The sequence below is a fragment of the Leptinotarsa decemlineata genome, unplaced genomic scaffold, assembly GCF_025532065.1.
Source record: "Leptinotarsa decemlineata unplaced genomic scaffold, Ldec_3_MD MMD2_tig00026375_RagTag_RagTag, whole genome shotgun sequence".
Taxonomy (NCBI): Eukaryota; Metazoa; Arthropoda; class Insecta; order Coleoptera; family Chrysomelidae; genus Leptinotarsa; species Leptinotarsa decemlineata.
In genome coordinates, this window is record NW_027412711.1 from 573699 (window position 1) to 597090 (window position 23392).

The 23392-nt window shown below is 34.4% G+C and overlaps 1 protein-coding gene and 1 long non-coding RNA gene across 9 annotated transcripts in view; one reads left to right on the forward strand and one right to left on the reverse strand.

Annotated features, from left to right (window-relative positions):
* msn (serine/threonine-protein kinase msn) overlaps positions 1 to 21146 on the reverse strand; it is a 239473-nt gene extending 218327 nt beyond the window's left edge. For 2 of the 8 annotated variants that reach the window (XM_074185516.1, XM_074185515.1), the window contains exons 1-2: positions 20811 to 21144; positions 20582 to 20647 (exon numbers count right to left, since the gene is read on the reverse strand). In XM_074185516.1, coding sequence (XP_074041617.1) covers positions 20582 to 20647; positions 20811 to 20876 — 132 coding nt within the window. In that variant the 5' untranslated portion in view covers positions 20877 to 21144. Of the gene's footprint in view, positions 1 to 20581; positions 20648 to 20810 lie in introns of all 8 variants that reach the window. The other 6 variants (XM_074185522.1, XM_074185521.1, XM_074185519.1 and 3 more) reach the window with 5 other exon arrangements.
* LOC141486906 (uncharacterized) lies at positions 4564 to 16090 on the forward strand. Its single transcript, XR_012468104.1, has 2 exons — positions 4564 to 4837; positions 15708 to 16090. It is a non-coding gene; the product is annotated as an uncharacterized lncRNA (long non-coding RNA).
* Positions 21147 to 23392: the final 2246 nt, after the last annotated feature.

Below are 23392 nucleotides of genomic sequence, written 5' to 3' on the forward strand. Positions count from 1 at the left end.
CCTGCTATCGCACATGACACCTTTTTTACTATTCTACATGCGGAAGTTTTTGAAATTCCCATGAAATCTCCCGCAGTTATTAGGAAGTTTCCCGTTGCAAAAAATCGCCAAAAATAATAGCAGCTGTTGCATCGGTTTAATAGCTCCTCCCCTAAAAATTTCAAACATGAAAATGGTATAGATGATATCTTATATCAAATCATCGTTGAACAATACATTATATATCATGGATGTAAATGGTGACATACCTATTGGTACGAGGTGCAAGAACGTTTTCTATTTGCTCCAATAATGAAACTGTATTTTTTATTAGGCGAAACCTATCATAAAACTATTTCTCACTATATGTAGTCAGGTATGCTCCTCTTTTCCTGTATGCCTTCACTTTCCTCAAATCCACATAATTTTCATCCTCATCTTCATATGAAGAAATCAACTCAAATCGACGATAATTCATTTTAATGCTCAGAAGAAACTGAAATTTATTGGTGGTTATGTTGACAAAAAGCCTCCTTTTGCGAGCAAAAGTCGCGAAATCGACGCTTTAGCATAAAGGACACTTTTACGTAAAGGAGGCTTTAAAAATCCATTATGGAACCGACTCTAAGCATAAAGACAACTTTAGTTCTTAAAGGAGACTTTAACATCGATTATGGAACCGGCCCTTATTGAAGTATCCTTCAAAGTTAAAATAACCTTTGTTTCTTTATGAAATCGGCCGTAAATGATTTTCAATGTTAAAAAATCATAATAAGGAAAATACATTCATTTTATAAACTTTTATCATATGATCTCAAATATATATTCATTAAAATGGCTCCAAGAAGCACGTGTTTTTTTAAATCCATTATTTAAACTTTTTATATTGTTGTTTGTAAAATATTCGGAGAAAACTTTGTTGGTTAACAATTGTAAGTATAACTTTTTGGAATATCAAGGTAGTTTTTCCTTCAGGTGAGACTTCACTCCATGAAGTGTTCAGATAGATAGCAGCATTATCTTGATAATATTTGATACTGTAAAAAATATTTTATGTGGTATACCGTAATGGCGACGCGGCGTTTAATTAAAATTATAAATAATGGATGTAGAGTTTTGGCATGTCTATACAGAGACGCCTGGAAGAAGGTATGCGAAACATGTGTATAGGTATAGCGAAACACGTGTATAGGTATAGCGAAACACGTGTTGCGTTTTTTGTTTAGTGAAAATTTCACAATAAAGTGTTTCTTATTCTTATTTCACATATCATACAAACCTAAATTTTTGTATTGAGCTTTGATAGTATCTAGCAACAATATCAATTTATTTCATTTGTTCCTTTTAGATTGTCCCAAGACAGGAAAATACTTTTGAGGAAAATCATTAAATGAACTTGAATTAGAGAGTAATCTCTCTATAAGTACTACAGTACTTATAATGATGAAAATGATAGTAACAATGTCGAAACATTCAACTCTAAGGAACGAAATGCATATTTATTGGAAAGTATTAGGGAATTTTCATTAATCGTGTGAAGGATAAGAAAATATTTAGAGAACAACACTAGGATAGGGAAAATGATATTAATAGAAGGTGGGTTACAGAAAAAAAACTTAAAATGAGATTTACAAAAAAAAAAGAAGTATACAGTTTTCGATAACAGCACGTTATGGATGTATTCGTTGGACTACAGGAGAAAAAGACATTGCCTTGCAATAGTTTAAAAAATGTATTCGTTCGAAGATAACCCCCAAAAAACACGAGTGTCAACAATTTATTCATCAGCATATTGGTATACTTCAAAAAAAGGACTTGGTCAGGGTAAAAACATTGCTTTATAATATTCAGGAGAAAATGAGGCTTGTCAAGAGTAGGTAACAGTAACCACATGGAATAAACTTATAATTTTTTTATGTATATGCTCATATGTCTTACTTCATTACTTTATTTTCCGTTGATTTTTTTCATTTCAAACGTTTTGAATATACATGAGAAAAAAAGTATTTTACTACCATTTTAACATTTTCATATCAAAATAAGCCTCCTGTCTTTGATTAACCTGATAAAAAACTCATATGAAAACTTTTGAAAAATATATAACTTTCAGCCATAATGGCTTATTTGCAATAGTTAGAAAATTAGATTGATTCTAATCAAAATGAATCTCGATTTTTTTCAAAGAAAAAATGTGACAAAATGTATTTTTCTCAAGAGGTATCAAATATTTGGAAGGTAATGAATAATTTCTTCTCAGAAGTGAATAATTTACTTTTCATCATTTATCCATTGATATTAGTATGTTTCGAAATTTGTGGTAGACCGGTTAATTATTCTTTGATTTCCAATCGTCGTTTGCAATATTCATGTGCTCCTCTTGGTCTTCCGATATCTAGCTTCCGAGAATCAGTATTATATATCAAGTGTATACAGCGTGACTCACGGTCGATGGTAGGTTAGACGTTCCTGGAAAACGCAAAGCATGATTTTTCTGAAAATTTCACCTCTCACATTTCCTTACCTGTTCTATCGATCTAAAATATTTTCAGCATTGCGGCGTTACCACTTCCATCAAAAAGTCCTAGCAACTTTATTTTTTCAAATGGAACACCCCGTATATTAATACATTTTTGAAATCGCTCTGGTATTTTAATACTTTATGGTTAATAATGTCCTATACCTATCTCTATCTGTTTTCGAGATAAAAAATAAATTGTGCTAAATATGGTCCAAAACATAGCCTTAATTGAAATTAAGTACATCAGTACTCTCAATTCATGAAAAGTTGATATTTTGATGATAGTTTGGACGAACTCGAAATATTCAAATAACACCAAGAAATCGACTCCATATCATACAGGACGTGCTAAAATTACTATTATTTCCATTGTGCATAAAAGTAGTCAAAAGTCCATTTTTTCAAATGAAACCCCCTGTATATTACTCGGTAAATTGAAAGATGGTGAAAAATGCTTCAAGATGATATATCATGTCCCTATACCTGAATCGTCAAGTTTTCTCAATAAAGTCGCTTCTTCTAGAAACATTTTTTTAAATTTGGATTTAGGTAGCAGTGGAATTATCAAGCTTATAGCGGTTCGGTTACTTTTATAAGTAATTTAAAAAAAGTTATCGACGGTGTTTCGAATCATCTTCCAAAATGAATGCAAATATCGATTATTCAAACGAAGTTCTTATGAAATTATTTATTATACACATGAACAAAGTGATCAAATCATTGTCAGAACGTGTAAAAAATGCAACCAAATGTATCCTGAATTAACACCAATGAACGAGAGGAAGTTTGTAAGGTTACAAAATAATTTCCTTAACTATGGTTCAAAGTTTCCAGGGAACAACTGTACCAAAAATCAGTAATTTTTAGGTAAAAAGTAAGATTTTGTGGGAGAAAACATGTGAAAGTACAGACAGTAACAGAATAGGATGATTCAAAATAACAAAATTGTAAACAAAATATCTCATTTTCACAATAAATGCTGAAAATGTTGTCCATTACATTCTAAATACTTTAAAATGTTTTTTTGTACGCTACTTGTGGTTGCTTTTTCAATTTCCTGGGGATCCAGATCTTCAATACTCCGCACTATTCGCCGTCGCATTTTTTCTTTGGTAGGCACTGGAGTACTGTATACCCTTTCTTTTAAAACACCCCATAAAAAAAGGTCAAGTGGCGTGAGATCGGGTGATCTCGGTGGTCAATACCACGGCCCTAAACGCCTAAACCAACGATCGTCGAAGAGTTCGTCAAGTTTCCTGGAGACTTCCTGGGTGGAATGAGCTGGTGCTTCGTCCAGTTGAAACCACGAATTCCTATATTCCTCTAAAGGCAAATTTTCAAGAAAATCGGTTACAGTCGTCCTTAATATTTGGAGATATCTCTCTGCATTCAGTGTGTCTTCATAAATATAAAAGCTAATTTTATTGTTCTTCAGAATACAGAAAACATTCAGGTCAATTTTTTCTTGAAAACCCATTTCTTTTGTAACATGAGGATTATGATCAGCCCAAGAATGTTTATTCCTTCTATTGAAAATACCATCCCTCGTAAATTTTGATTCGTCGCTCCCAATTATTTTTGACAAAAATTCCCGATCTTCCTGTGTATGAATCAAAAGGGATTCACAAAAATGCATTCTACGTTCGAGTTTTCTGCTTTTAGAGCTTGAACTTTGGTAAATTTATACGGATGCATTCCGTGATTTTTCAAAATTCGTTGTATGCATAAAAATATGCCAAAACGTTAACAGTATTGTCCTCATTTGAAGTAACAGGTTTTGTTAATGTTGAAGGCGATTTTAACATGGAACCATAGTTGAGGAAATTATTTTGTAATCTTACAAACTTCCTCTCGCTTATTGGTGTTAATTCAGGATACATTTGGTTGAATTTTGTACAAGTTCTGGCAATGATTTGATCACACTGTCCGTGTTTAATAAATAATTTCATAATCAATATTTGCATAATCAATTTTTGAATAATCAATATTTGCATTCATTTTTGGCGAATTTTTGAAACACCGTCAATAATCTGTCATAACTGTCATAAGCTACCTAAAAATCAAATTCTTTAAAAATTATTTTTTGTACAACTGTTGTTGAAAATCTCTTTGATTCAAATTCAAATTTTTTATTTGGTTCATAACAAAGCTAAAGCTTTAGAACATGTCACAAAATACCATCAAATTAACATATGCCAAAAGTAAAATATAAAATCTTCAGAAGATACAGTGCAATAAAAATAATAATACAGTACATACATACAATCGTGAAAGGCGTCTTTGCTCTATGGTCCCGGGAGTGAATGGAAAAAGTCATTAATACCATATAGGGGATTTTCCGTAAGTAATGTCTTTAAATGTTTTTTAAATTTACTATAGTTCAGAGAAGTACTGTAAGAGGTAGGGCATTGTACATTTTAATATCAATAGTATCGTCCATTCTTTGTAACCGGGTTTGAGGTAAAATCAAATTATCTTTATTTCTAGTATTGTGACCGTGTATATCGGACACAACAGAGTAACTATTAATGTTTTGTTTGAAATATAGTAACTTTACAAAAATTATCAGAGAGTAAAGTGTCATTATTTTCAACGTTTTAAAGATTGGTTTGCAGGAGTCTTCAAAATTAGCTCCTATGATACATCTTACAGCCCTCTTCTGAATGACGAATATAGCATTTAAATGAAACTGAGCTGCCGAGCTCCAGACAGACAAGCCATATCTAATAATGGATTCGAACAGTGCTTAATAAGTAGTTATTGCAGCGGATTGGTTAATAAGTTGTTTAACTTTTCTTATAGCAAATACTGCACTATTTAGTCTATTGCAAATTGTATATATATGTATGTTCCATAATAGCCTGACATCTATATCTACACCCAGAAATTTAGTGTGCAGCATGTTTAGGTCGTTTTCTACATTGTAGATTCGAAAATGAGACTTTTAGTTTTTTTTTCATTGAGTATGAGCTTGTTTGTCAAGAACCAGGTTTTTGCTTGTTCCATAACTTCCCCAAGTATTGTAGCCGGACACTCCCCTTTATTGATACTGATGCCAAATGTGGTGTCATCATCATACATAATTGTCTTGATATTTGAGGAGAACATATTTGGCAAATCGTTTATATAAATAATAAAGAGAAGGAGGCCCAATATTGATCCCTGAGGAACTCCCCTACTTATTATCTGAGGAGTGCTTCTCTGATTTTCAATACAAACTACTTGAAATCGATTGGACAAGTGGGATTTGATTAGTTTCAGTGCCACTCCTCTTATTCCGTAGTACTCCATTTTCCTCAGTAGTATGTCATGATCAACACAATCAAAAGCTGCACTTAGGTCTGTGAAGATTCCCAAAAATTTTTCGTTTCTTTCAAAACTAGCTTTTATAGCACGAGTTAATGACTTGATAGCATCCAAAGTGGACATATTTTTCCTAAAACCATACTGCTGAGGACTCAGGATTTTGTTCTTTTCGAAGTAATCAACTAGTTGATTATAAAGAATAGTTTCAAATATTTTTGAAAAGCAAGGCAAGATTGATATTTGCCTGAAGTTTTGAGTTAGTTCTGGGGATCCTTTTTTATACATTGGGGAGATTCTTGCCAACTTAAGCATTGAGGGAAAACATCCTTCATTTAGAGAGGTATTAATGATATTTTCAAGAACGTCCAACAATAAATGACCACACTGTTTAACAACATAGACACTTATTCCATATATATCTATTAGTGTGAAAGCAGCCACGAGTTAGAACTCGTGGCTGCCATGGATTTGTCGATGCGAAGCGGGAGATCCGATAATCAGCGGCTCCCAAAATACGGAACAAATTGATGGCCAGCCATGAATTTACTGAACAATCTGAAATGTATACGATTAAAAACAAGTATAACAATAAATCGTGCATATCAAAAATTGTCGAGAATATCAAGTCATTAGAAATTGTTGGAATATATACATATAAGTTAAAAGAAAATCCATGATTCATCAAATCCATAACTTATTAAAATATTTCGTGAATGCATTCAATTCAGCATACAGAATAAGACCCTTATGCCAAAATATTTTGTCGGGCCGAAAATCAACCCCCAGCTAGAATTGAATAATTTTCAAAGAAAGATCCATAACTCTTTCAAATATTGTTTGGATTACGATTTTTTTCTGTGAATGTATTGATTTTAGCGTACTTGAGGAGACCCATATGCCAAAATATTTTGTCGGGCAGAAAATCAACCCCCACCCCGAATTAAATAATTTTCAAAGAAAAATCTATAACTCTTTGAAATACTGTTTGAATTTGTAATTTTCTCTATGAATCTATTCATTTCAGCGTACTTAAGAAGACCCCAATGTCAAAATATTTTGTCGGGCAGAAAATCAACCCCCACCCCGAATAAAATAATTTTCTGAAAAAAATCCATAACTCTTTGCAATACTGTTTGAATTTGAAATTTTCTCTATGAATGTATTCATTTTAGCGTACTTGAGAAGACCCCTATGCCAAAATATTTTGTCGGGCAGAAAATCAACCCCCACCCCGAATAAAATAATTTTCTGAAAAAATTCCATAACTCTTTGAAATACTGTTAGAATTCGAAATTTTCTCTATGAATGTATTCATTTTAGCGTACTTGAGAAGACCCCTATGCCAAAATATTTTGTCGGGCAGAAAATCAACCCCCACCCCGAATAAAATAATTTTCTGAAAAAAATCCATAACTCTTTGAAATACTGTTTGAATTCGAAATTTTCTCTATGAATGTATTCATTTCAGCGTACTTGAGAAGACCCCAATGTCAAAATATTTTGTCGGGCAGAAAATCCACCCCCACCCCGAATTAAATAATTTTCAAAGAAAAATCCATAACTCTTTGAAATACTGTTTGAATTTGAAATTTTCTCTATGAAAGTATTCATTTCAGCGTACTTGAGAAGACCCCAATGTCAAAATATTTTGTCGGGCAGGAAATCAACCCCCACCCTGAATAAAATAATTTTCAAAGAAAAATCTATAACTCTTTGAAATACTGTTTGAATTTGTAATTTTCTCTATGAATCTATTCATTTCAGCGTACTTAAGAAGACCCCAATGTCAAAATATTTTGTCGGGCAGAAAATCAACCCCCACCCCGAATAAAATAATTTTCTGAAAAAAATCCATAACTCTTTGAAATACTGTTTGAATTTGAAATTTTCTCTATGAATGTATTGATTTTAGCGTACTTGAGAAGACCCCTATGCCAAAATAATTTGTCGGGCAGAAAATCAACCCCCACCCCGAATAAAATAATTTTCTGAAAAAAATCCATAACTCTTTGAAATACTGTTAGAATTCGAAATTTTCTCTATGAATGTATTCATTTTAGCGTACTTGAGAAGACCCCTATGCCAAAATATTTTGTCGGGCAGAAAATCAACCCCCACCCCGAATAAAATAATTTTCTGAAAAAAATCCATAACTCTTTGAAATACTGTTCGAATTCGAAATTTTCTCTATGAATGTATTCATTTCAGCGTACTTGAGAAGACCCCAATGTCAAAATATTTTGTCGGGCAGAAAATCAACCCCCACCCCGAATTAAATAATTTTCAAAAAAAAATCCATAACTCTTTCAAATATTGTTTGAATTGGGATTTTTTTCTTTTAATGTATTCATTTCAGTGCACTCAAAAAGACCCCTATGTCAAAATATTTTGTCGGGCAGAAAATCAACCCCCACCCCGAATTAAATAATTTTCAAAGAAAAATCTATAACTCTTTGAAATACTGTTTGAATTTGTAATTTTCTCTATGAATCTATTCATTTCAGCGTACTTAAGAAGACCCCAATGTCAAAATATTTTGTCGGGCAGAAAATCAACCCCCATTCCGAATAAAATAATTTTCAAAGAAAAATCCATAACTCTTTCAAATATTGTTTCAATTGGGAATTTTTTCTTGAAATTTATTCATTTTATCGCACTCGAAAAGACTACTATGTCAAAATATTTTGTCAGGCAGAAAATCAACCCCCACCCCGATTAAAATGATTTTCTGAAAAAAATACATAACAAAACATTCAAGTTTTGGACGATACAAGAAAGTCACATAGGAATCAAAAGACTCCGATCACGATAAATCAAACCAATTTGATCTATATTTGATGACAGAAGAAGAAAAACAATGTTTAATATGTAGAACATTTTTCAAAATACGAGGATTAAAAATCCACATGCGAAAAGTGCATTCTAAATCAGTCGATACTACAAGTTCCTATGAAAATTCCAATCCCGGTAATGATTTCGAAGAAGAATTTGACCCTGGAAACAAAGAAGTTCCATTTCATATCCATTTATCTAATTTGAGAAGAAATATACATATTATTAAACGTATTCCGAAGGCTGCAAGGTTACTCTCTGCAATTATCCTCAAAAAATTAATTAACGAATGTGTATCCAGGAATTCCTTCACTTCTTGGAAAAATTTGCTCATGTTTGCTTATAAAAATTTTAGTATTCAGAGAACTAAAGATAATCGAAAAATTTCAATCACAACAATAGTGAAGAAAAATTTGAATAGTTTCAATAATAACATTACGAGATCGACTAACTGTTATGCCAAAATTTCGAAAAAACATACAAATTATAATGACATCCTTAAAAAACGAGTACTCTCGAAAGTCTCTGACGGTGATAAAACAGCAGCTGTTAGATTTCTCTGTTCTACTGATAGTCCTGCTGAATTTGATGCTGCAACATTGGAAGAATTACGAAGTAAACATCCTGCTTCTGAAAGTTCATACAATTCTGGACAATATACAACTTCTCATAGTCCTCTGGAAGTTACAAGCGTAGATGTTCTCAGAGCAGTGAGATCTTTTCGCACCGGTTCTTGTGGAGGTCTTGATTCATTGCGACCGTCCCATATTCAAGATATGCTAAGCTATAGTTCCGGTAGTTGTGGCGAACATCTTTTGAATTCTTCAACAAACCTTTGCAATATGTTTCTTTCTGGAAAGGTCAATCAAGACATACGTCCTATTTTATATGGTGCTTCTTTATGTGCGTTAAAGAAAAAGATTGGCGGTCTACGTCCTATAGATGTTGGAAATTTTTATCGACGTTTAGTAGCGAAACTTGCTTGTTTCAATTTACGAGAAAGTCTTGGAAATCTATTTCGTCCCCAACAATTTGGATTCGGAACAAATGGTGGTTGCGAGGCAGTAGCCCATGCTGCCCGATGTTATATTAATCAAAACCCTAACCCAGTTGAAAAAGTTTTTCTGAAACTTGATTTTAAGAATGCAGTCAATACTATAGACAGGAATTTCATGTTACATTCGGTAGCTAACGTCATACCAGACATATATCCTTTTATTGAACAATGTTACAGTGAACCCTCTTTTTTAATATTTGGTAACGAAATTATAATGTCCGAACAAGGAGTACAGTAGGGAGATCCACTTGGACCACTATTGTTCTGTCTTTCTATTCACCATATTATAAATAAAATATCCACTGAATTCAACGGCTGGTATCTGGATGATGGTTCAATTGGTGACAAAGCAAATGTGGTATTAGAACATTTTCGTTACACAATAAGTCATTCGAAAGACCTGGGACTTGAACTAAATTTCGAGAAATGTCAACTCATTTTTCTGGATAAACAGGTCCCTAACATCATCGATCAATTCAACCTAATAGCTCCTGGTATACGAGTGATTGAAAAACCAAATTGGTTTCTTCTTGGTGCCCCATTATCTGATGATGTCTTGAAATTTTGTTTGGAAGAAAAATTACAATCACTTCGTGTCATGTCAAGACGTTTATCTATTTTACCAACACATGTCGCATTCCATTTATTGAAGAATTCATTAGCCATTCCAAAATTATCGTATATTTTGAGGTGCAGCCCTACTTGGCATGACGAACAGGGATTACAAAATATCGATGACGAATTAAGAAGGATGCTGGAACTCATTACTAATAACGATATCGAAGACAAAACTTGGTTACAGGCATCACTTCCAGTTTCTAGAGATGGATTAAGAATTCGTTCAGCCACTTCACTCGCTTTGCCATCATTTCTGTCCTCATTTTGCAGTGTTTCCGATCTGATGGAAATTATCTTACAATACCCAAAGCCAATATCTGATTGTTTTTGATCGGGGAAAATCTCTTTGGGAATCTAAAACTGGCCAAACAATGAAAATTAAAGACATGAAAAACCAGAGGGCATGGGATAAACCATTAATAGATCAAGCAACTAGTATTTTATTGAAGACAGCTTCTGACACTTCAAAAAATAAGGCTCGTCTTCTCGCAGTAACTGTGAAAGAATCTGGTGCTTGGTTAAATGCTGATCCTGTAGCATCACTTGGGACTCTATTGGATGACGACTCTTTCAGAATTGCCATCGGATTTCGACTTGATACACCACTGTGTGTTTAACACTTTTGTAAATGTGGTGCATTTGTGGATGAATCAGGTACTCATGGGTTGAGCTGCCGTTTTAGTGCTGGTCGTTTATCTCGCCATTATGTAATTAATGATCTAATCAAGAGGGCTTTAACTTCAGCAAAAATTCCTGCGATTTTAGAACCCATAGGCACAAGTCGAGACGACGGAAAACGGCCGGATGGTATGACAATTGTTCCATGAAAAAATGGTAAATCTGTTGTTTGGGACTTTACTTGTGTAGATACATTAGCAACTTGCCATCTTCCTGCTACTTCTGCGAAAGCCGGTGCTGCTGCTTCTTTAGGAGAAAGTTCCAAACTACGGAAATATCAGAATTTAGGAAATAATTATATCTTTCGCCCAAAAGCTTTCATCAATGAAATTGAAAAAAAGGTAACTGATGAAACCCACGAATCGAGAGCCACATCTTTTCTCATTCAGAAAATTAGTATAGCATTCCAAAGAGGAAATGCACCTTCGTTTTTCGGTACTCTCCCTGATTCCAAAAAACTTGATGAAATTGACTTGTTTCCTGAAAACCAGTTTCGTAAAGAAAAGTGAGGTAATAAGAAACCATTTTATGAAATTGAAATAAAAGCAAATTAAAAAAATACTTTCTCTCAGCAAAATTCTCAAACGGGTTTCAAAGATATTTCGGATTGTTCCGTGATAAATTCTTCAGTCAAAACCTTTGGGTTAAATGGTTTGAAAAATATTGGTAACACCTGTTTCATGAACAGCGTAATTCAATGTTTATCAAATACGAGATGGTTATTGGACGCTGAAATGAATACATTTCAAGGAAAAAATTTTCTTCCGAAAAATAATCGAAAGAGGTATGGATTTTTCTTTGAAAATTATTTAATTCGAGGTGGGGCTTAATTTTCTGCCCGACAAAATATTTTAACATAGGGTTCTTTTTAAGTACGCTAAAATGAATACATTCAAAGAAAAAAATCCCAATTCAAACAATATTTGAAAGAGTTATGGATTTTTCTTTGAAAATTATTTTATTAGGGGTGGGGGTTGATTTTCTTCCCGACAAAATATTTTGACATAGGGTTCTTTTCAAGTACGCTAAAATGAATACATTCAAAGAAAAAAATCCCAATTCAAACAATATTTGAAAGAGTTATGGATTTTTCTTTGAAAATTATTTTATTAGGGGTGGGGGTTGATTTTCTGCCCGACAAAATATTTTGACATAGGGGTCTTTTTAGGTACGCTAAAATGAATACATTCAAAGAAAAAAATCCCAATTCAAACAATATTTGAAAGAGTTATGGATTTTTCTTTGAAAATTATTTTATTAGGGGTGGGGGTTGATTTTCTGCCCGACAAAATATTTTGACATAAGGTTCTTTGCAAGTACGCTAAAATGAATACATTCAAAGACAGAAATCCCAATTCAAACAATATTTGAAGGATTTGTTTGAAGGTGATTGACAATGGTTCGTGATGAATTTCACTAGTTCGGACTTCCATTGTCTACTATATAAAATGATTTGAAATCCCTGAAACAAGTAAAAAAGAATAATTAAAAAAGAATAGTTGAAAATAACAATTATATTAAGCAACAATAAACCTGAAATGAAATGATAGTGAAATAACCTACAAGTAAAAATATAATAATTGAATAAATAAAAATTAAAGGAATGCAAAAAGAAAATAATAAAAAATAAAAAAGTGTCGAGATTCCAAGTCACGTTAGTTCACGACGTTTCGATTGTTGGTATCTACAATCGTCTTCGGGTGATGACTGGACTGATTCCTCCGAGAGATGACTATTTTATAGGTCGTTGAAATACTTTCACTTTCTCTACTTTCCATTTTCCGCTTCACTGATTCCGTGAGAGATGACCGATTTGGCGGGAGTTGGTCATTTTCCGTTTGATGATGGGTTTTCATATGTTTCGTATATCTACGCTGGCCTGGCTGAATACATTGTTGGACAACATGTATGCGGCTTCCTTAAATTTTCTCCTGAACCAATGTTCCTCTCTGTGCAAGATCTCAGCTTGGGACCACTCGATGTTGTGTTGATGGGTCCAAACATGGTCTGCTATTCCTGATTTGCTGGTTTCTCCCCGCTGTGTGTGCTTCTTGTGCTCGGCAATGCGAACATTCAATGGCCTCTTAGTTTCACCAATATAGGATTTTCCGCACTCACAGGGTATCCGGTAAATGCAATTCTTGGAATCGCAGTCCGCGTTTGGGGGCCTGGTTTTCGTGAGGCTGCTACGGATAGTGTTACCGGATCTGAAACAGGTTCTAATGTTGTACTTGGAACCAATTCTTCTTATCCTCTCCGATAATCCTCTGATGTAGGGAAGTGCAAGCACTGGTTGTGACGGCTTCTCTTCCTTGCGAGGCTCCTGCTGTCTTTTAGCCAAAGTCTTTTCTACCATCGCTTTGGAGTATCCATTCCGCTGAAGATCATTTTTGATGATGTCTAGTTCCTTCTCGAGACCTTCCTTTGTATTACAGAGCCCAATTATTCTTTTTTTACTTGTTTCAGGGATTTCAAATCATTTTATATAGTATATTTGAAAGAGTTAAAAGAGTTATGGATTTTTCTTTGAAAATTATTCAATTCGGGGTGGGGGTTGATTTTCTGCCCAACAAAATATTTTGGCATATGGGTCTTCTCAAGTACGCTAAAATCAATACATCCACAGAAAAAAAACGCAATCCAAACAATATTTGAAAGAGTTATAGATATTTCTTTGAAAATTATTTAATTCGGGCTGGGGGTTGATTTTCTGCCCGACAAAATATTTTGGCATATGGGTCTTCTAAAGTACGCTAAAATCAATACATTCACAGAAAAAAAACGCAATCCAAACAATATTTGAAAGAGTTATAGATATTTCTTTGAAAATTATTTAATTCGGGCTGGGGGTTGATTTTCTGCCCGACAAAATATTTTGACATAGGGGTCTTTTCAAGTACGCTGAAATGAATACATTCAAAGAAAAAAATCCCAATTCAAACAATATTTGAAAGAGTTATGGATTTTTATTTAAAAATTATTTTATTAGGGGTGGGGGTTGATTTTCTGCCCGACAAAATATTTTGACCTAGGGTTCTTTTTAGGTACGCTAAAATGAATACATTCAAAGAAAAAAATCCCAATTCAAACAATATTTGAAAGAGTTATGGATTTTTCTTTGAAAATTATTTTATTCGGGGTGGGGGTTGATTTTCTGCCCGACAAAATATTTTGACATAGGGGTCTTTTTAAGTACGCTAAAATGAATACATTCAAAGAAAAAAAATCCAATTTGAACAATATTTTAAAGAGTTATGGATTTTTCTTTGAAAATTATATTATTTGGGGTGGTGGTTGATTTTCTGCCCGACAAAATATTTTGACATAGGGTTCTTTTTAAGTACGCCAAAATGAATACATTCAAAGAAAAAAATCCCAATTCAAACAATATTTGAAAGAGTTATGGATCTTCTCAAGTACGCTAAAATCAATACATTCACAGAAAAAAACGCAATCCAAACAATATTTGAAAGAGTTATAGATATTTCTTTGAAAATTATTTAATTCGGGCTGGGGGTTGATTTTCTGCCCGACAAAATATTTTGGCATAAGTGTCTTATTCTGTATGCTGAATTGAATGCATTTCAAAAAAATCTCCATCCACGAAATATTTTAATAAGTTATGGATTTGATGAATCATGGATTTTCTTTAAACTCATATGTATATATTCCAACAATTTCTAATGACTTGATATTCTCGACAATTTTTGATATGGAGGATTTTTCGTTATACTTGTTTTCAATCGCATACATTTCAGGTTGTTCAGTAAATTCATGGCTGGCCATTGATTTGTTCCGTATTTTGGGAGCCGCTGATTAGCGGATCTCCCGCTTCGCATCGACAAATTCATGGCTAGAACTCGTGGCTGCTTTCACACTGATTATATATCTTCAGTCTTCTTGTTTTTCAACGTCTGTATCACGGCTAGAACATCATATCTATCATTTGCTCTAAAAAACATTGAATATCCAGTATTATTCGTTTTGCCTAAATATTCTTCTATATCCTTTGAACTGTATATCCTGTAAACTGTTTACTAGATTTTCAGCATGAGTGATAAATGACAAGTTCAAATTATTTGAACTTATGTTTTTTGGATACACCCTTTTTGTACTTCTTTTCCCTGTTTCAGTTTTTATAATGTTCCAAATAGTTTTACTGACATTTTCAGAATTTTTAATTTTACTTTCATTAAAAGTTTTACGTGAGTACGTTAACATTTTATTATATACATTTTTACTAAGTCTATATGCAGCTTTGTTATTTTCGGTCGGGTGGTTTTTATAAAAGTCATATAGAAACAGTACTTGCTCTCTAGCTCTAAAAACTTCCTGTGTTACCCAGTTTGTATTGTTAGTTTTATATTGTCCTATCAAAGTTAAAAGAAAGGAATTATTAAAATGGTGAAAGAAAGTCTCATGGAAATTATTATATTTTGTATTAGCAGTTTCTTCAATAAACACACTACGCCATGTCTCAAGTTCCAAAAATCCATTTAATTGTTCAATATTATATTGAGAGTACAGCCTTCTGCTATTTTTTAAGTGGTCGTCAACTTTTCTTTTTTCTACCTGAGTGGCGTCTAGCAGGTCAATCATTTGGCACTTATGATCCGAAGCACCCCACCATAGATTTGAGATATTAAAGTTTTCATTTGTGAAAATGTTGTCAAGACAATTCCCTTGTATATGAGTAATCTCAAAGATTGTTTGTTTTAGGCCGAAAGACTCAAATAGATCAGAAACTCCACGTGCATTTTCATCTTGAGAGTTGTTGAAATGAACATTGAAGTCCCCTGCAACCACCACTCTGATGCAATGATTTAGGTTATTAATAAAATGAAGTGCCCTAGATATTATACGTATGAAACCATCTAAATTTTTATGCTTGGTGGATCTATAGACACAAAGAACTACTAAATTCAATTGTTTTATATGACAAGCAGATATTTCACATAGTTGTTCTTCAGACATCTGAACAACATTTTCAAGGTTTTTAATATTTTTATTAAGTAGGCTCTTATGGACAAATACAATGGAACCACCTCTCCTGATATTATTTCTTGAATAATAGCTGATACAAATAAAGTTTTCAAAATTCACCGATTCCAATTAATCTTCCCGTAACCAATGTTCAGTAAAACAGAGTATTTTTATTTTGGGGTATAACAGTAAGAGATGCTTCAATACCAAAATTTTATTTGAAATACCTTGCATGTTTGTATGTATGATTGAAAATATAGCAGGTTCACATAAACCCAGGCCATCAGATACAACTTTTGCTGACTGACATTCAATATGTAAAGTCAAGTTGTTTATACAAGTGCTTGTAGTTGGGTATTCATTTAAGGATTGGAGAAAACTGATTGTACACTACTGAAGGAGCTGTTCACTACACCAAAATTTTTTTGACGAGGATTATCTAGGAAATGTTGACCTTTTTTAAAATCAAACCGTTCAAATGTTACACCACCTGGCTAGAATGATTGTTCATATATAACATCCTTGAATCGGGGTTCTACACCAACTAGGAAACAGTTATTATCCTTTCTTGTGTAAAAGGTTTTTAATAATTTAACTTCAATTTCAGTCATATCACATTTTGTTTTTCCATGTATGTATTTCTTTACCATTTCTTCCGTCACATGTTCTTTAGTCCTTGATACAAATAGCCAAATTTTTCTATTATTTCTGTTTTTTCCCGAGTTAGTAACTTCTCGACCTTCAAATACAGTTCCAGCTGGATCTTTCCCTCCAACATTAGACCCCACAAGTTTTGTTCTTTTGTGTCTACGCTGTACAACTTCTGTGAACGTTTCTTGGTCATTTCGTATTGTGTTCGAAATTTCAGGATTCCTACCATCTGATTTATGTTGACTTTGTTTATGTTTGATCACAGGTACGTTTTGTATGTAAGGGACGTTTGTGACCTACTTCCATAAGTCAAAGGAGGTATCAGCAGTGTAGCAGCTTCCCCTGTTAAAAGTTTAATCATGTCCTTATTGGAATCCTTCAAGTTTATGACTTCTTGTTTCGTGTTTTGGATGCTATCTTGTATTGTAATTTTTAATCCTAGAATATCTGCTTGTAATGGTTTGACAACTTTATCTGGTATTTCCTGTTTCATAGCTGCTTTAATGCATTGAAGTTCATTATGAACATCTTTTATGTCACTCAGAAGAGGTTTAGTAAATTTATCATTAATGTCTTTAACAGTGACATACTCCTTTTGAAGAAAAATATTTAATGATTCTTCAAGTTTATTTGAGAGTTTTTTTATATCTTTTTGAATTTCTATGAGTGTAGTTTCTTGAGTTACGATATATTTTGATTGACAGTCTACACATAAATATATCAGCCTTCTGGTTGACTTCAAGATAGCTGCTCTGTATTCAGTAGTTGGCAATTTCGCACATGTTTGACACAGTTTACATTTGCATTTATCACATATACTTAATGGGTCTTCCTTGGTCTCCACTATTTTGCATTTATGGCAATTCATTATTTAAAATTGTTAAGCCGGACTTATTCATTCCAATATCCAGTTAAAAGTCAAGGACAGTCATTGGGTCCAAAAAGTTAAACTGATAAGGTGATAGAAGTTGAAAAAGAGAAAGAAAAAACTGGCAATGAGAAATAATTTGAATTAAATTCAAATCAAACTATAGATGACTGGTATTTCCAAGCAAACGAATTATGCCATTTTTACTATAGTCCATCTAGCTTGTTGTTGACCAAATTTCACTAATTATTGATCACTTTTTACCACCATAAACTTTACTTATTAAAGCTGAGATTGAGAACACTTGTACACGGTGTGAATATATCTGTGATAGAAACACTTCAATCAGAACACCTACCAAAAAATCATTTAGAAAAGTTCACACATGCAGTTCGTGCTATTGGTAATATTAAATCCCTGTGAAGTTACTGACGATGGCAAAGTAGTATTCAGTCCAACTGTAGAAAGTCCTTCATGACTAACCAATAATCCTCCTTAAAATAACGTGAGTTGGCGTATGTAGTTGTAACATATGCCTTGTAATCCAAAGATCGTGTGTTCAAATCCCATGGACCCTATAATTTTTTTTATTATCAGCAGTAACGTTATACAAAAAAATTTGCATGATACATTTGTTAAAAGTGATTTTATTTTGCTCGTGAGTTTGCGCCACTTGCTGACGCTCGTTTTGCAATAATCCCCACTCACAAAATAAAATGCCACTTTCAACACTTGTAGGTAAAACGTGAATAACTATTTTTCCACAAAAACGGCTTTATTAAGAAAACTTGACGATTTAGGTATAGGGACATGTATATCATCTTGAAGCATTTTTCACCATCTTTCAATTTATCTAGTAATAACAGGGGGTTTCATTTGAAAAAATGAACTTTTGACTACTTTTATGCACAATGGAAATAATAGTAATTTTAGCATGCCCTGTATGATATGGAGTCGATTTCTTGGTGTTATTTGAATATTTCGAGTTTGTCCAAAATATCAAATTTTCATGAATTGAGAGTACTGATGTACTTAATTTCAATTAAGGCTATGTTCTGGACCATATTTAGCACAATTTAAAATACTAGAGCAATTCCAAAAATGTATTAATATACGGGGTGTTCCATTTAAAAAAATATAATTGCTAGGACTTTTCGATAGAAGTGGCAACGCCGCAATGCTGAAAATATTTTAGATCGATAGAACAGGTAAGGAAATGTGAGAGGTGAAATTTTCAGAAAAATCATGCTTTGCGTTTTCCAGAAACGTCTAACCTACCATCGACCGTGAGTCACGCTGTATACATTTCAGTAACGCGCTAACTAACGGCAGTAACGATGAACTAAACATGTATATTTTTAGAAAAAAATACAGCATTTTGAAGCCCAGGCCTTTTTCCTAAAGACATGTTTTTTGAGACATCAATGTGACTTGTAATGAATCTTTTACTGTGGAGTGGAAGTATGACATGTTATATACTGAGTTATACATAATATATGTGTATATATGTATAATATACACTTGTATATACATACATTGATTTTCTACAAATATTTAAATTCATTAAGGGTTTTCATTGATGAATTGACATTTTTGAATAGACTTTTTATTTTTATTTATTATTTTCATTATCGGATTCATCAGTAATTGCTGTGGTAGATTGTAAGACCGAGACAATAGGCTTATGGTATGAGAAATATGATACATATGTTTTCAAATGAAAAATTAGAAAGATATTTAGAGCAAACTTATCGATTGTTTATCCATGTCTTATGGTAGGCTCATTTTGGGTATTTTTCATTGGTAGTTCTAATTTATCTTGAAGCCACTGTCAATTGAGGAAATACCTCCATAATACGGGGCTAGTGGGTACACCTCTATGCAGGATGTGTGAACAAGAAGATGAGACTGTCAGGCATGTCCTGTGCAAGTGCCCGGAGTTATCGTCAATAAGAGCGTGTGTGTTCGGCGAGTCTTGGCCTACACCTGTCGATATAAAGGAGATGTCTCCCACCTTCCTGGAAAGGACAGGATGGACGATGCCCTCGGAGGACAACTCCTTGGGAGGATGTACAATGGGTCACATGTGGCCTAAGTGCTGTGGGCTTACACTCACCCTCCCTGCTCTACAGATACAGATATCTTGTAGAAAGTTTACCAAGAGTTGTCCATCTTTGGACGCGAAATTAACATCGAAATCTTCTGCTAAAAATTGTGGCAACGTATGATAATTTTTTCCTAATTCTTCAGGGCCTACTCGACCGTAAATGTGTGCTCGCACCTGTCTCTCTTGTTGCCACAGTAATATGAGAAACATAACTGCCTCTCTATCTTCACTACCTTATACCTCACTCTCAACTTCTGTTCGCCTCGCCCGATCACTCTTTTTGTAGCGCTCTTGTCACATTCACCAGCTTTTCCCCCAAGTCAAGTGCACATATAGAAGTTTTACTTATAAAATCAGGATTTGCCATTCTGAGGCCATTATACATCCTTTGAAGCAGGTTACCAAACATTGGTTAGATTACAGCAGGAATTACTTTGTCTAACATCCCTACCTACAGGATAACTATCGTCTAAATCATAACATGAAGAGACTTGTACTGTGTGAAGTCATATTGTGCTGTCCATGTTTGGAAGAAAAAACAGCAGAATAATACATTGTGCCTGCTACTTTTGATAAATGTTGGTCGAGTTATATAGTTAATTTATTTATAAATGCCACAATGTTTTGATTTTGATTTTTTCAGGTAAATATTTTCACTTTGAATCACATTTTCCAACCTAAATATCAGCAAGAGAAAAAGAAAAAAGAAAAGGTAATTTTCTCAATTTTCAGGGTAAACCCTTTTCTACTTTTGATTACACTTATCATCAATGTTAGAAATCACACGTTAAAAGGTAAGACCTCGTTAGTCCTTAGCTCGCACAAGTTTCGACTTCTAAGGGTTGTCGTTCGTAAGGGTGTGACCTCTGGTTAATGGAAAAACAGATTTTAAACAGAAACAATCTCCTCATTGTCTTTTCTGGGAAACTATTAGATGACACATCTCTGAGATATGAATGTTTGAAAAGAAATTGAAAATCTTACCTTGTAAACCTGCCCATATGTGCCATTTCCTACAACCTCGATTAACTCGAAAATTCCTGCAGGATCCTGCAAAAAAATTGTTTTCAAAACAAAAGAACTAATCTTAAGCTGATGATTCACACCTACAGATTTGACGTGTTTACACATGAAATTAACAGAGTTTGGGCAATATTATGGGGTATTATTTACAGGAAAATTACTACTTTTGCATTTTGAAAAGAAACCTTACCTTCAGGGCTGTCAAGTCGATATCATCTAGTGAACAGTTCACTGAAGGGGGCATTTGATGCGCCATTTTGATTAAGTTTACTCACTTTTAATCAAAATATTTATCACTTCTCCCAATAACGAGCCAATACTACACTACACAATTGAAATACACATGAGATATAGCCATAGATTTGAAAAAATCCAATTTTACATGCTAGTCTAGATGTGGAACGCGTTTTGAATAAAAAAATTTCAACAGACAATCAAACAAACCATGTTTATCGTACTCTCGGCGCACCCTTCTCTGTCGTCTCGACAACGAGGACAGAAGATAAGACAGATACACAACACTCAACGAGGTCACAAAATTTTAGCTTACAACAGAACCCATCAGACTGCTTAAAAACTTGATTCAGTTTTGCCACCATCACAACTCTAAGCACTGAGGCGACACTGCAATGACAGTAACAAGCAGTGGCGGGGTTTTACGAATTTAGAAAAAATAAAATCGCTGACCTTAAAAAATATTCGACTGAACTGAAAATTCTAACATCTATTTTAGAATTGTGACTGATATCTAAAAAGGTTATTCAAAATGTATGTTCGATATTCAATGAAATTATACAGCATGTAAGCAAATTCATTCGTGATGGAGATATACTGAAGATAGCAGAAACAAAGCCCAAAAGAAATTTTGTAACTCATCAGCGAAAACAGTTTCGTTTTTAAATGTATAAGACAGCAAAAGAAGTATTCGATCAAGCAATATATCCAATACTTATGTTACCATATTATATATGACAAACCTAAGATAACACTTACAAACTTAATAAACAATTCAAATTAACTTAACTTGGTAAAAAATATATTTTGACAATGAAATACGATTGTAATAATATCTACATTTGTACGACGTTACATCTATTGAGTTTTCGATTAAACGAACAATCACACCCAACTATTCCAGCGCAAACCTGAATAAAGACACATTGTTCAGGTGAATCATAATATGAATTTTGGAAATACTGACATTCTTATTTTTCGAAAATCAACTCTCAACTGTCGCAGTCGGTAAGATTCGCGAAAGAGTCTGTGAAAGTTAAACGTTTATTCGCGATCAGAAACAATCGATTTCTTGACGGCAGCATCACGACTTCCCTCCAACGACCAAAGAGAGAAAGCCAAAAGGGCCCGAGGTTACGAAGGGGCGCGTGCTATCGTTCGAAGTCAGTAGTCATATAAAATAGTGTGCTAAAGGGGCGCCTGTGAGTGCTTGCCTAGGGCGATCTCCACGTTTAATCCTCCTCTGAATTAAACGTTCGCCTTTTCAACGAACACTCTTGAGTATACATTTTGCAATGGCATATCCGCATATTTCTTTAAATATAATGTCATAGGCAGATCCATCGCCATGAGGGGGGGGAGGGGAGGAGCCTCCCCTCCTACTTTTTCGACTTGAAAAAATGGGGAAATTATGGGCCGTGAAGATAGAAAAATATAATAGTTGAAAAATGAATAAAAATTGAAAAAATAAAAATGAGAGAAGAGAAAGGGAGAGGTAATAAGAAAAGGGAAAGAGTTGGAGATTTGAGCCGGTTCTAAGCCTCCCCCACCACTATGACGTCACGTAGGGTGAATGACCCTCCAACCAACACTCTGACGTCACGTGGGGTGAATGACCTAGACTGACTCATGCCTCCCCCCACCACTATGACGTCATTAACGATGTAATGGTGTAATTAGCGTGACTTTGAACGACATGTCCGACTCATGCCTCCCCCACCACTATGACGTCATTAACGACGTAATGGTGTAATTAGGGAGACCTTGAACGACATGACCGACTCATGCCTCCTCCCACTACTATGACGTCATTAATGACGTAATGGTATAATTAGGGTGACCTTGAACGGCATGTCCGACTCATGCCTCCCCCCACTACTATGACGTCATTAATGACGTAATGGTGTGATTAGGTTGACCTTGAGGGTTGGTGTGTGTATCTGTGTGTGTGTGTGTGTGTGTGTGTGTGTGTGTGTGTGTGTGTGTGTGTGTGTGTGTGTGTGTGTGTGTGTGTGTGTGTGTGTGTGTGTGTGTGTGTGTGTGTGTGTGTGTGTGTGTGTGTGTGTGTGTGTGTGTGTGTGTGTGTGTGTGTGTGTGTGTGTGTGTGTGTGTGTGAATGCATGGTACAGGGTTTATCATTGCGTATCTGTGTACAAACATATGTTTGCATACTTCAAAGATCCTCCAAGTAATGAATGTTCCATCAGTGTGAGCCCACCAAGTCAGTAGTGGTGTGACGTCACAGCAGCAGCAACCGTTTCATAGTAGGAGAGCGAGATGTGCACTACACGGCGTGTGGCTGTGTAATGCATATTCATCAGTGTGTCCTTACCTCACTCGATGCCGTCCCCCACCACTTGACACCCCCACCCTTCAACCTCCATCACTGGACACCCCCACCCTTCAACCCCCACCATTGTACACCCCCACTGTTCAACTACCACCACTGGACACCCCCACCCTTCAACCCCCACCACTGGACACCTCCTCCCTTCAATCCCCACCACTGAATACCCCCACCCTTCAACCCCCCCACTG